This window comes from Ailuropoda melanoleuca, chromosome 4 (genome assembly GCF_002007445.2).
Source record: "Ailuropoda melanoleuca isolate Jingjing chromosome 4, ASM200744v2, whole genome shotgun sequence".
Taxonomy (NCBI): Eukaryota; Metazoa; Chordata; class Mammalia; order Carnivora; family Ursidae; genus Ailuropoda; species Ailuropoda melanoleuca.
Window position 1 is genome coordinate 50,089,145 of NC_048221.1, and position 12,597 is coordinate 50,101,741.

The following is a 12,597-nucleotide window of genomic DNA, read 5'->3' on the forward strand; positions in this document are numbered from 1 at the left end:
CTTGGTAGGAAGAGGGGAAATCAAACCTTTGTAAATGTTCACTGAGTATCTGCCGTGGACATGCAGAGAGGCAAAATTATAGGACTTATATAATTACTAATGCGTTCTTACATTAACATTATTCTTACGGTATTGCCTTTGACACTTTAGATCATGTTGGCTACACTTAAAAAACAAGAAAAAGAAAAAGTTATTTTCCACTGTAAAAGCAGCAGTAGCTACTGAAGGCACGCTGTGAGCGGGTGCCACCCGAGGGGAGGCAACGACAGCCCCTTCTGAGGGTGAGCAGGTGAAGTCTTCGAGAGGGAGATTGACTCTTACCCAAGGTCTTCTGGTGGGTTTTTGGGAAGCAAAGCTGGGATTCATTCCTGGATCCATCAGCCTGGAATGTCTGCTGAGGACAGGTGCCTGGCTGGGACCTGGGTGTCCTCTCTGCTAAATGCACTGTGGGGCTCCTCGGATCTGGGTTCTCAGCTTTTCCTGCCATGTCCGAAAAGCCCAACCATTCTGAGATCTCACCCAGACTGGGCTGCACTCACCCCCTTAGGTCGGCAATGAGAATCTGTCCTCCATTTCGCACATCGAAGATTTTGACGGACCTGTCTGATGAGCAGGTTGCTAGGCGGGTGCCATAGTAGTCCATCTGGGCGTCGTGCTGCAAAGGGAGCATAGCTTGGGAAGCCTGCAGGCTGGGCGGATGGGGGTGGGGTCAGGTGGGGTGGGGTACTCACCAGGACAGAATCTAGTCTGGACCAGAGTTTACCTGAAATTAATCTAACCTCAAAGGAGCATCATTATCAGGCAACAAGCTAGCATCTCGACATTCCATTTCTCTGACAGGCAATGTCGTTCTGAAAGGGACAAAAAAACCTAGCTGTTTTCAGACCCTTTACATACACAGGGGAAGTGTTTCCAATCCTATTCTGTAGGGTAGGTATGGGAGACAAAACAATGGCTTAGCTAGCCTCCTTTTCTTCTTCCTTCCTCAGGCCTCACCGTGTTCTGAGGCTCTGTGGGCTACTGGGGAAGATGCCCGGAGGTTCAGCTCAGCCCCAGAACCCAGGGCTAATGCTGACACAAAGGAGCAGCCTCTGAGTGCCTGTAGGGCCTAGAGAGGTCCTCCATAATGCACATCTGGCCTGGACACAAGGTTCTACTCAGACATTTGGGCTCCTTCCTCTACCCATCGCCCTAGATCCTTTGAGGATCCTTGTTCCCTGGATTTTTACTAGTCCTTTTTGCTAGTATTATGCCCAGTACCCCAGACTCTCCACCCATGCCTTAAATGTCACTAGTCCCACCACTGATGAATCGACCTTCTCAATGCTGACTGGCCATGCAGACCTAGGGCTGGTCCCTGCCTACAGCTCTTGTCTATCTTGTTCCTCTGAGCCACAATGCCTGTTGCACCACTGAACATCCTGGTCCTTCCTATTTGCTGCCCATTCCAACAGAGGGCACCTTCCTCAACTGTCTCACTCTGGGAATTTTAGGAACTATCAGCTGTTACTCTTATGGTATTTCAGAACAAACTATCCTTTCAACAGAAGCAGTTATTCTCTTTGCTTCAACATTCCTTCCTCACCTCCCTACCTGAGAAAAACATCCTGATTCTTTTTTGGAAGTCAACCCCCTCCACCATTCTAGGTCTTAGCTTCTTGGAAGACAGGCAGTAAAAGTGTTTAGATTCCTTAAGTACCTCTCCTGCAGAGTGCTATCACACACTTCGGGAGGAAGAAGGGCATAGTACCTAAAAGATTTAAACCCTATCTTCTTACCTTACCTGCTCTGCAGGAAAAATTACATAATTTCCTTGAACCTCAGTTTCCTTCTCTTTAAATGGGGCTAACGGTGGCATCTGCTTTAAGGGTTGTTATGAAGGTTCAATGAGACAATGAATGAAAAGCATATGGTATGGGGTCTGACACTTAGTGAACATGCAGACATCAGCCACTGCTACTTTGCCTCATCTGTTTCTCAAACCCAAAGTACAGAGGTAGCATATCCATATTTTTCCCATTTTAGCTATGAGGAAATTAAGGCCTGCTCAGAAGAGTTAAGAAGTTGGCTAGGGGGTCTCAGATTGGATTTTCTTACTGACGTACCACGGTCTCCAAGAAGGTGTGTTTAAATGACTGCATTCAGGCAACATATACAATTGTGAGACCAGGCAACCTCTCAGAAGACAAAAAGCCACTGCTGGTGGGCAGAAGCCCTGAGATCCAATGCTGTAAGCTGACTGACCAGGGTCTTGCTCAAAGGCTGCCTAGACTGGTTGGCCCTGCATGAAGCAGAGTCTGCATCTTTGCTGCTGGAGACTTTAACCTCTGGACCTTCTCCCACCGCCCTGTCCTCTGATACTGAGCCCCATGGCTGTCTCCCAGTAAATGCCCCGAGTTAATGACTTCTGGTTCAAAGGGCTTTGCCTGGCACACTGTCTGTAGTGGTCCTATCTGGCTCTGTTTTGGGCTTTCACTGTGCCTGCTCTCTGCCCTTGTACTGAGTTATCTTCCCATTCTCTCTTCTTCCAGCTCCCTTTCCAGTGGGGCTAAGCAGTGGCACCATGGGGAAGGCAGGTGGGACGACTATTGTCAAACTTTCCCATCAGCTTAGCTTCTGTCCCAGAGCAGGTTACTTTGTTGGCCTGAAGACTGAGGGCCTTGAGCTATAAACCATTCCTAGGTTCTCCCACCAGGGAGTGACCAGAATGCCATAGCCCTGCCAATGTGTCAGGCATTGCTGGGAAAATGACCATATGCCGAGGCTACAGCTTGACTCAAGGGTGCAGAGCCACATTGGATTCATGAATGATCAAGAGAAATGCTTCCCCTGCACTGACGTGGCCACATCCATTGCCCATAAGGGAAGGCTAAAGGAATACTTACAATCATGTCCTCATGGGAGGTGTCCACAGTGTTAATTACTGACACCTAGAACCAAAGATACAGCTGGTAAATAAACAGATGGCAGAATACAATCATCTTATTAAAACTACCATTCATTACCAAGGTTCTTGACTGCATTTGTTCGCTCACTCATTAAACATTTACCTTAGCTACCTTCTTGCCAAGCACCATGCCAGGAGATATAGACACAAGTAAGTATTCTTGCCCCTAAAAATCTTGTACATAAGTAACCCTAACATGGAAAGATAAGTACTTTAATAGCAGCTTACATGTAGTATAGTGGCCTGAGGAGCTAGTGGTGGTAGACATGAACTGGGGCTTAGAAGATGAGGAATCTGCCAGGTGGCACAGGGGGAAAAAAGTCTAGTCCAAGCAGAGGGAATAACATGAGCAGAGGGGAGAATGGCAACCAGTCTTCACCACTTTGAGGGTGAAGAGGGATGCTGGGGGATCTATGGCTGTTGTTCCCTTCCTGGACGACAGAACTTCTGACGTCACAGGCAGTTTTGGGCATATCAGAATTAATACCTAAGACCTGGAGAACTGATTCAAGGTGGACTGCTCCCTGGTCCACCATCTATGACAGATTCTAAGCTGTCACCTAATGGGATCCTGAGCTGAGCAGCTTATGGGGCTGGAACACAGATGCCATGGTCATCACCCTCCCACTCATTCTTTGAGGTCCAGCTCAAATTATGCCCCCTTTCTTGAAGATTCCCAGATTCCCCAACCAGCTGGACTCCTCTGAATATCTGAAGCACTGAATGTCTACAACACTTTACACCCTTTCTTCTCTCAACCAGAAGGTGAGCTCCTTAGACCCAGGGTCTGTGTCATTCACAGTTTTGAATCTTTTCAAATCACCCTGCACAGTGCTTTGCAACCAAAAGGAACTCAGTGACTGCTTGCTGAATAAGTGAACAAAAACAGTTTTACTTTGCTCAACCACTATTCTCTTTAAATTCTGGGGACAGGAAAGGGTTGAAAGGGAGGTTTCAGTTTGGAACTGATATTTCTTACCACGTCCCTCATTTCATCTTTTTCTAGCACAAGCCCTGCAGGTATAAAGTCTGACTTGACTTTTCAGAAAGGTGGACACTGGAAAAGGACAGGTGCAAAGCAGTTCAAAAGGTACTTATCAAGTAAGCACTGATTCTTTCATAAAATTTGAGACTCCCTAGTAAGTGAACCACCAACGTCTGCAGAGGCAAGTAAGAAAAAGTGTCTCCTACTCTTGCCAAGCTGTCTAGGTTACAAAGTGCTTTCACGTGTGCACTCGGAAGGACGAAGGGCAGAATTAATGGGAGCGGTCTGATAACTAAGGAACTGAAGGCGTCCAGACAAGAGGGAGCGCTTGCTGAAGTTACAGAGCTGGTTAAAGGCGGAGCTGGAAAAGAGCCCCACCTGTTAATTCCCAGCTCACAAAGCTTTCCACTCTACCAGGCTGCCTATCTAGAACATAAAGTAGCTGTTACACTGAATTCCCTAAATCAATGGCTGAGGGCTACACAGAGTCAGAAAGAAAAGTTTCCTGGTAGTTTCATACCAGGTCACCAAAAGGCCTTAAGGATAACTAGCATGTATTTTTAACTACTCTCACCCACCAGCCAGGATGGTGAATCATACTTCTGAACAAGTATTTTTTTTTTTTTTTTAAAAAGCTCCTTAAAAAAAAAAGTCCTCCCTCTTGAGCAACTCACGTTGTCTGGTCCTTGTTAAGTAGTAAGAGGCAGCCCTTAAAACAATTCAGCTCTTCAGAACTGAAGAGTTAAAATTTCATTTAGAGAGAGCTGAGTATCAGAGCATAAGAGATTCTCCTCAGCAGCTGAAGAATCAGGGGCCTAAGGAGATGAGTAATTTCAAACCCTGGAAGGCAAGAACTAAACCCAGTGTCCTCACTTCTCGTTCACCCAGGTTCCCTCAAAACCCCAGGCACACCCATTTTCCTGAGAGCACTGGTTACCTGAACCCCCACTCTGTGCCAGGCTCCACCGACTTGCTTTTTATTCATTAGTCATTCAATCAGTCATTCATTCACACTGCATACCATAGAGATTTAAAAACCTAACTCCCTACCTTCAGACAGTAATTTAGCTCATCCTTACATCAGTTTCTTGAATTGCCCGTCATACTTCGGGGCCCCACGTCTATGTCCACATACATCTCTGCTGGGAGAGGTTGTAGGTGGTAGAAGGGAGTGGTTACAAGGGTTCGATCTCAGCTCTGCCACTTAACCCGTACTATAAGAGGCTTCACCTCTTCGAACCTCAAGCTTCCTCATTTGTAGAGTGTCGGTAATAGCAGCACCTATTTTGCGGGGTTGTTAGCAGGCTGAGATTATGAACAACGCCTGGAACTAAATAAGGGCTCAGAATACAGCAGCTCCTACGGTGTTCCGGGTTTTGTTTTCAATTGTCGGGGGAAGAGGAAGAAAAAAAGGAGCGAGAGACGCGGCAGCGGCACGGCCCGCAGAATTCCAGGAGGTTCCGCGGCCTCGCGGTGGCCTCCCACTTCGAAAGGTTCCGAGAGGCAGGGCCGGAACCCCGCAAACCCCGAAGCGGCGGAGGGGAACTGAACGGCCCCAGCCCGGGGCTTGAACCCTGACACTGTCAAGGAACCAGGAGAGGGCCGCGTCCCCGGTCCCCACACTCACCATGGCTGCGACAGCAGCAGCTCCTGGTCTCGGACGTGGCAGCTCCCGGCGGCGTCCCCGAACAGCTCACTTCCGGCGCCGGGCTCGCGGGCAGTCCGGCCGTTGCGCTGGAGCAGCCGGGTAGCAACGCGGTCCCCTCGCACAAACGTTCCGAGCCTTTCCGGGGCGGTACCCCGGGCGGCGCCCCGCCCACCCGAGGCCCCTCCCCTTCCGTGTGCCAAACGCGGGAGACCAAAGGGGTTGGGTTCTCGTTTCCGTGGCGAGCCTGATCGCGGGGCTTTTGAAATCGGAAGCTCTAGCCCATCTTCTCTCCTGACCAGCCCTTCTCTTTTGCTGAGATCTGTCCACGAAAGGAAGGATTCATAGCTACAGCTTCACCCGCCTCTCTCCGGTTCTGGGTGCAACCGGCCTTTGGATGAACATTGTAGGATGAGTAATTTTTTGGGTAGTGGGTAGACCGACCGATCCTAGTGCTTCCTTTTTGTTAGTCTCTCCTCAGGACCCAAAGGTGGGACGAGGGGCAGAGAAGGCCAGGGAATACCAGCCACCAGAGGCTGAGCCCTCTCACCCTGCCCTCTCTAAGCGGTGGGACCCCATGCCTCCAAACGGCCCCTTCCCCGCAGTCCTGGGATCCTGTGAGGCAGAAACCCCAGGTGGGCTAGGCTCCTGCAGCTAGAGCCGAGGACCTAAAGCCCGGTGGCCTCAGGCCCTAGGTCCTGGGGTTCCCACAAGCACACGGAGAATGCTGTCCTGCTGGATGGAGCCTGGGAGCTCCCCTCAGCCGCACACGGTCTGGCAGACCTGGACCCCTCCTGGCGTTAAGGAGTCCAGTGACCTAGGGTGGAGCCTAGGCTCCCCTTGAGTAAGTCACAATCCGTCAATTTCTCTCTTGACACTGGACGGAAGATCCCTAGCTGGAGATGGTCACTGCTGGAGGGGTGATGTTAAGGCTCAGAGAGTGTGGTAGACCTAGACCACCGAGGAGCTTGAGAGAGCGGGCCAAGGGCGTGGGGTCTCACAGAATTAAGGGCTGGGCCTCCAGACAGCAGCCCACCTTCCACCCCCGCCCCAGCTTTCAAGATTATTTCCTGCTAATGGAGAAATATTGCAGGGATGTTAGGGGGTGGCACTTCAAGTGAAGTGGGGGACAAAGTGGGTGGGGCTCTTGGGTCTCCCGTTCTTCAAGGCACAAGCGCTGGCCTTCCGTCTGTAGCTGCACCACTCATTCTCTGGTGCAACACTTCTCTCTGAGCCTTGCTTTTCTTAAGCGGAAAATGGGGACAGGGACATTTTTGATAAAATACAAATATAAGCGTGTGGAGCATAGTTGTTATTCAAGGAATTTCCTGGTATGGGCATTGAAGTTGGAGAGATTGGGGATTTGGGACAAGCAATGCGACTGTATCTTATTCATGAAGGTATTTGTTGGTGGGACTGAAAGGCACTGTAATATAGAGGTTTCAAGTGCCAATTCTGGCATCAAGACTGCTAGGAGTACTACTGTGCCTTCTCCTTTCTAGCTGGGTGTACCCTTCATCTCTCTGAGCCGCTGTCTCCTCTTCTGTTATGTGGGAATTAAAATGCCTATGCTGAAGGTTGATCTTGGGAGTAAATGGACCCTGGGAGGTGAAACTGTTTGGAACTGGGATGGGCCTATATGGTGCTTTATCTGAAGACCAGTTCTCCCTGACAAGGGCTGGTCTTGTGTGTGTGTGTGTGTGTGTGTGGTGTCAGTGTTGTGTCAGTGGGGGAAGGAGCACATGCGCAACCCTCAACCTTTGAGCCAACATCGAGATCATTTCTTGGTCTGGGCACATTGTTGTTTTTGGCTGGTGCTCAGCAGAGGTTTGCAAAGTTAAGATTCTTAGGGTGCCAGGCTCCCCTCTGCCTCCCCCCTCCCCAGTAAGGGATGCCACCTACATCTTTTGTCCCATCATCTCCCTCCGGTTGATCCTAGACCCCAAATCAGGCCATTCTTAGCTTTCCCCAATATGTGCCCCTACCTCCCAGACCTTCTGTCTCCAAATCTCTTCCTCCGCCTCCCGAAGCCTCTTCCCCCTAAGTCTTGCTTTTTGGGACTGTCCACTGTTCCTCATGGAAGGCTGATGACTTATGGTAGATTAAACCCGATCCCTTAAGTGGTGGAAGTTTGAAAGGTGTGACGTGGTGGAAGGAGAGAGACCATCCACTGAGCTACGCACCCTTGGACAAAGCGCCTTTCCCTCCCAGGGACTCCGTTTTCCCGAGTTCAAATGCACGGAGGGTGGGGACCCAGCTGTCCTGCAGAAAAAGACCTTGTGATGTGTACCGTGTCTGCGTTTCCACGTGTGCATTTATTGTTATTGCTCAGGATAGTGTTGAAAAGGCAGACAAATCCCATTAATTACAAAGAGCACAAGCTAGAGATACAGAGAAATAAAGAGTGTACAATAAGAGCACGGTCACTTCCCAGCCCCGATTGTCCCAGAGCCCCAGAGCCCGGCAGCTCGTGGAAGCTGGAGCGGCACCATTGCCTCGCTACTCTGCTATAAAATCTGTGCACACAAGAGTTAGCAAAGTGTGGCGACCCCCGAGAGGAAAGGTCCGGAGGGAGAGCACCACAGGCATTACAAAACAGACTTCGGGGGCTGAGAAGGTCCCAGAGCAGCCTCAAAGGTCTTGTTTTTGGTGGAGGGGGTGATGGCTGATGCCCAGGGGCTGGGATCCCCTTCCCTCTACTCGGGTGGGTAGGCTCTCTACATCACAATCGGGAGAGCTTGCTGTGGAACTTGGAAAAGACCTGGGGATTTTCTGCTGTTTGATAGGCCTTGGCTCTGGAAGACCCAAAGCCTTCAAGAAACACACCCCTCCCCCTCCCATCTTCTAATGGGATCTCAGACACTATGGAGAGTTTAGGGTGGGAGGCATGTCACAGTACACCCAGCTGACAGCCTCCCAAGAGTAGAGCATGAATGGGTAGGGGGAGTCAGGGTGGTGTGAAGAAGGTCCAGGAAAGAAATTGCTGCATCCCAAAGGACCGATCACACAACCGCTGAAAAAACTTTGAATAAAGAGTAAGAAGTGCCCCCCCCCAAAGGCAGTACAGGAAAGGGAGACAGGAATAAACGTTTCTTCGTGAGGAGAATTAGAAATAAAAACAACTGGGCCACGCATTCCAGTAGCTCCAGGTGTGAGAGAGAGAGCCCTCTTCCTCTTCTGGACTGGGGCACATGGAGGGTCCACCCCAGCACAACCAAAGTGGGTGACTTTGGGTCCCAAGCTGAGATTGGGGTGGGGGGCTTGGTGGCCTCTCCTGGTGACACCCTTGCTTAGGGTGCAGGTGAGATGGTGGGAGGAACATCTGGCTTCCCCCAAGATTTAGGATGCTCTTTTTGTTTCTCCTTATGGGACACTCTATTTAGTGACCCTGAGTGAATAGTACTTACAATGGTAGGAAGGAAGCCCTTTGCACATAGAATGGCAGGGCCCTTGGGTGGCGGAAGGGCGGGAGGTGGAAGACTTGGCAACATTTTAAAGTTTACTTAAAAGAATAGCTGTGAGACAATAACCAGGGCGTTTTGTTAAAAAAAGAAAAAGAGGGAAGGGTACTTATCCCTCCACATGATAAAACATTATATAAAGTGACAGTAATTAGAACTGTATGGCTGGTGCTGGATGAGACACCCAGATAAGGGATCAGAAGAGAAATTCCAGAAATAGACCCAAATCTATAAGGCTCTCAGTATGTGGTACAGGTGGCGTTTCAGCTTGGTTGGGAAAAGAGCAGCTATTCAATAAGTAGGCTACCCAGGCTGAGACGGTTCCAGAGTCCTTGGCCCGGTACCATCATTGTCATTGGTCTGGTCTTAAAAGCAGGGCACCCTCCCCCTTGTCAACTCTGGGTTCTGGTTGGGACAGGGGGGCAAGGGGCCATGGTGAGGGGCTGGTGGGAGCAATGGAGGCTGCTTCAGAGTTAGGGAAAGCGCTGGCCTGAGTCGCAGGGAGCAAACAGTCCTCCCTGCCCGCCTCCAAACGTGGGCGACTCTTCAGCCCGAGGGGTCACTGAATGGGCCCCCTGCTCTTCTCTCCTCTGTTGAGGGGAGACAAGTTCCTGAGCTTAGACCTCAGAATGAATCTCTCTTCTGGAGCCCTTGTCCGGAGGACAGAGAAGCAGCTAAGTGGATGGTGCAGTCTCAAACTGGAACAAAAAGATCTACATTACAGAGGATATATTTACTGCATTCTGTTTGATGTTGGTTTTTTTGCCTTTTTTTTCTTTTTAAACCACAGACATTTCAGAACCACATTGTGGGAGTAAGGAGCCGGCAACTGAAGCATAAGCGTTGCATAGTATTAAATGAACAGACGGTGAGTTCTTTATTTACAAGTATTGTCTAGATAAAAAAATTCATAAAAACAGATGAATGGTCATAAATTATTGACCCCCTAATGGGGTGAACTGCCAAACGTACCCCATGCTGCTAGATATAGGACGCAGAGTGCAAGCTTTATGTACTACAGTGAATTTTGACAAACCAATCATTTCCTGTGTGTGTGTGTGTGCGCGCGCATCCATCATCCCTGACAAGAAAAGACCAACACTGATGTCAGGTATCCTCGGTCACTTCCACTGCTCCCTGTTCCCCAAGCTAGGCTCCGCTCAGAGAAAGCCCTCCTGTCTTCCCTGTGTCCCGGCTCCGAAGGAACAGGGAGCGTGGTGGGCAAGCGCGGCTTTCCTGCTCTCGTGGAATGAGGTCACGGACACAGGATTGGAACCAAGAGGGTGGGGAGATGGAAAACCTTGAGAAAGGAAACTACAAAAAACACAATGTTCACAATGTTCCAAAGCTGCTCCAGGTTTTTTTTTTTTTTTTTTTTTTTACATGTGCAGGTCTTTACTTTCTCGGCAGGAGAACAGTGGGCTGGCTTTTGGCGGTGTTTGTATTGGAATCCAATAAGCATGTCTGAGGGCTGGTCACCCCTTTGGGGATGCAGTTTCCTCTGCTGGGTACATTCGGAGAGATTCCTTCACGACATTCATGTGATGCTTTCGCACACAGAAGGTCCTCCTTCCAGGAAGGTTTTGCCAGGTGGGATGGGCTGACTTGGGATCCCAAACCCTCAGGTTCCTTCACAGCCACCCAGCCGTAGGCCCTCCCAGCTGACTATGGCTCTTTTCCCGAGTGGCTCTCATCTTGTTTGTGGAAGAATTCTCTGGGCCTGGAGAAGGGAAGGGCCGAGCTGACACAGAGCAACTGTGGGAAGGGATCAGTATGAGGAATGAATTTCACAAGCGAGGTGGAAAGTGTTTGGTTTTCCTCGAAGCATGGGACGTCATCGATCATGGTATTCAAAATGTCTTTTGCACTGTACAAGTTTATGGAAAAAGATTGTATGCTGAAAAGTCTCAAAGCAAACTTTGTATTAAATACAAAAGTTCTTTTATGAAAAAAGCTGATACCCACAAAGTGCTTAGCAGTTAAGAGGCTGACGTACAGTTAAATAAGCTCTCATTAAGTGGGGTTACTAGTGCTGTTATTGTCTGGGGGGAAAATAACCACCTTTTCTCACCTGTGATACTGTAGGGTTTCAGAATGGCTTTCTGTCTGGGAAAGCAAGACTTGCTGTCAAAAGGCTACAGTATGTATTGCGACTACAGGAAGACAATTTGGTTTAAAAATCACACTGAATACATCTCAATATACACATCATAAGGTTTGTTCGGATCTAAATAGTGCAGAGAAAAAGGCTATTCTTCTTCAAAAATAAAAATAAAAGCAAGTCATAATGATCCTCATCCAGTATGCCAACAGCTCATACGCTGCAATTTATAAGTAAATAAACCTCTAAATTACTAAAAAAAAAAAAATCAACACAGTAGCATTTATAATATTGCAATACTACCTCACCCTCTGTCCAGACAGTGCCAAAGAGAGCCTCTTTTTGAAATGCTCTTAGTAAACTCAAGTGAGTTTCATCGAGAGAAAAGTCTTCGACCAAAGCTGGGCGGACCCCGTCATCCTCGGGCCGGGCCCGCCGTTAGTGCTGCGAACCTAGGAAGCCTTCTCTCCTCCTCTCGCTGTGTCTACGGAGCACCGTGTTCACCCCCTCCAGATGGATACTCCTCCTTGGTAGCGTTCGGCTTCTGCCTGAGCCTCCCGCGGTAGTGACATAATTGAACGGAAACAGCAGGCAAAAATCAGAGCATGGCTACTGTAAAACATCCAGGATGCAGTCCAGGGAAGGGTCTGTCGGGCTGAGCTGTTTTTATAACATCTGAGCCGCCAGTGTTCTTAAACCGTACAAATAGCCACAGACGTTATCTACAGGTTTGTAAACAAATTACATTCTTGTTTTAGGACATAAATAAGTTAAAATAGAGCAATTTAAGCGGAAACAAGGCAACATGCCGGCAAAAAAACTTTATATATCCGTGTGTGTGTATATATATATATATATATATACCTATCTATATGGACGTATACAGTCTTGGAAAAGTATACGTTGATATAGATACAAAGAAATGGATATAACCTTGTGAGTGTCTATGAAGTTCTTCGGTTCTGTTGGTGCAAATTTACTAGGTGAGTTAAGCTCTGCGGTTTCCAAAAGTTGTTAAATTAACCTATACAACTGAGACCATGCTGCGCAAGCATTTCAAAAACTCACAGACCAGTGGATTGATTGGATAAATAGTCTCAAAAAGAGTCTGTTTGCAGTTCCCGCCTAAGAAAACAAACAAAAAACCCTCCCCGACCCCCCCCAAAACCAAACAAGGGGAGGACTGGAAGTGTACAGTACATTCATGCAGGGGACATGGTGGCCTGGCAGGTGCATGGCTGGTCCGTGTTTGGGCGGGAGCCAGGAAGGGCTTGTTCTGGGAAAATCGCTCACTCCCATAAGCCCCCCGAGGAGATCCGCCCCTTGCCTCAAAGTGAAAAAGAGTTCAAACAGCATCGCAGCCAGAAAAAGGGTCCGTTGGGTGGAAATGTTGGTTTTCTCGCCAGTATTTGGTTTCCTGTTGTTGCTCGTTGCTGCTTGGGTGAGCTGGGTGCCTGG

General features: G+C 48.9%; 1 protein-coding gene and 1 long non-coding RNA gene across 5 annotated transcripts in view; one reads left to right on the top strand and one right to left on the bottom strand.

The window, feature by feature from the left end:
• SEC13 (SEC13 homolog, nuclear pore and COPII coat complex component) overlaps window positions 1-5,708 on the bottom strand; it is a 32,354-nt gene extending 26,646 nt beyond the window's left edge. The window contains exons 1-4 of one of the 4 annotated variants that reach the window (XM_034658769.1): window positions 5,560-5,662; window positions 2,886-2,930; window positions 780-851; window positions 540-689 (exon numbers count right to left, since the gene is read on the bottom strand). In XM_034658769.1, the coding sequence (XP_034514660.1) occupies window positions 540-689; window positions 780-829 (200 nt within the window). In that variant the 5' untranslated portion in view covers window positions 830-851; window positions 2,886-2,930; window positions 5,560-5,662. Of the gene's footprint in view, window positions 1-539; window positions 690-731; window positions 852-2,885; window positions 2,931-5,559 lie in introns of all 4 variants that reach the window. The other 3 variants (XM_019805706.2, XM_019805707.2, XM_002925018.4) reach the window with 3 other exon arrangements.
• Window positions 5,709-5,790: 82 nt separating this feature from the next.
• Window positions 5,791-12,597, top strand: part of LOC117801926 — a 7,105-nt gene continuing 298 nt past the window's right edge. The window contains exons 1-2 of the long non-coding RNA XR_004624761.1: window positions 5,791-5,983; window positions 9,829-9,906. This is a non-coding gene — a long non-coding RNA (uncharacterized LOC117801926). The remainder of the gene's footprint in view (window positions 5,984-9,828; window positions 9,907-12,597) is intronic.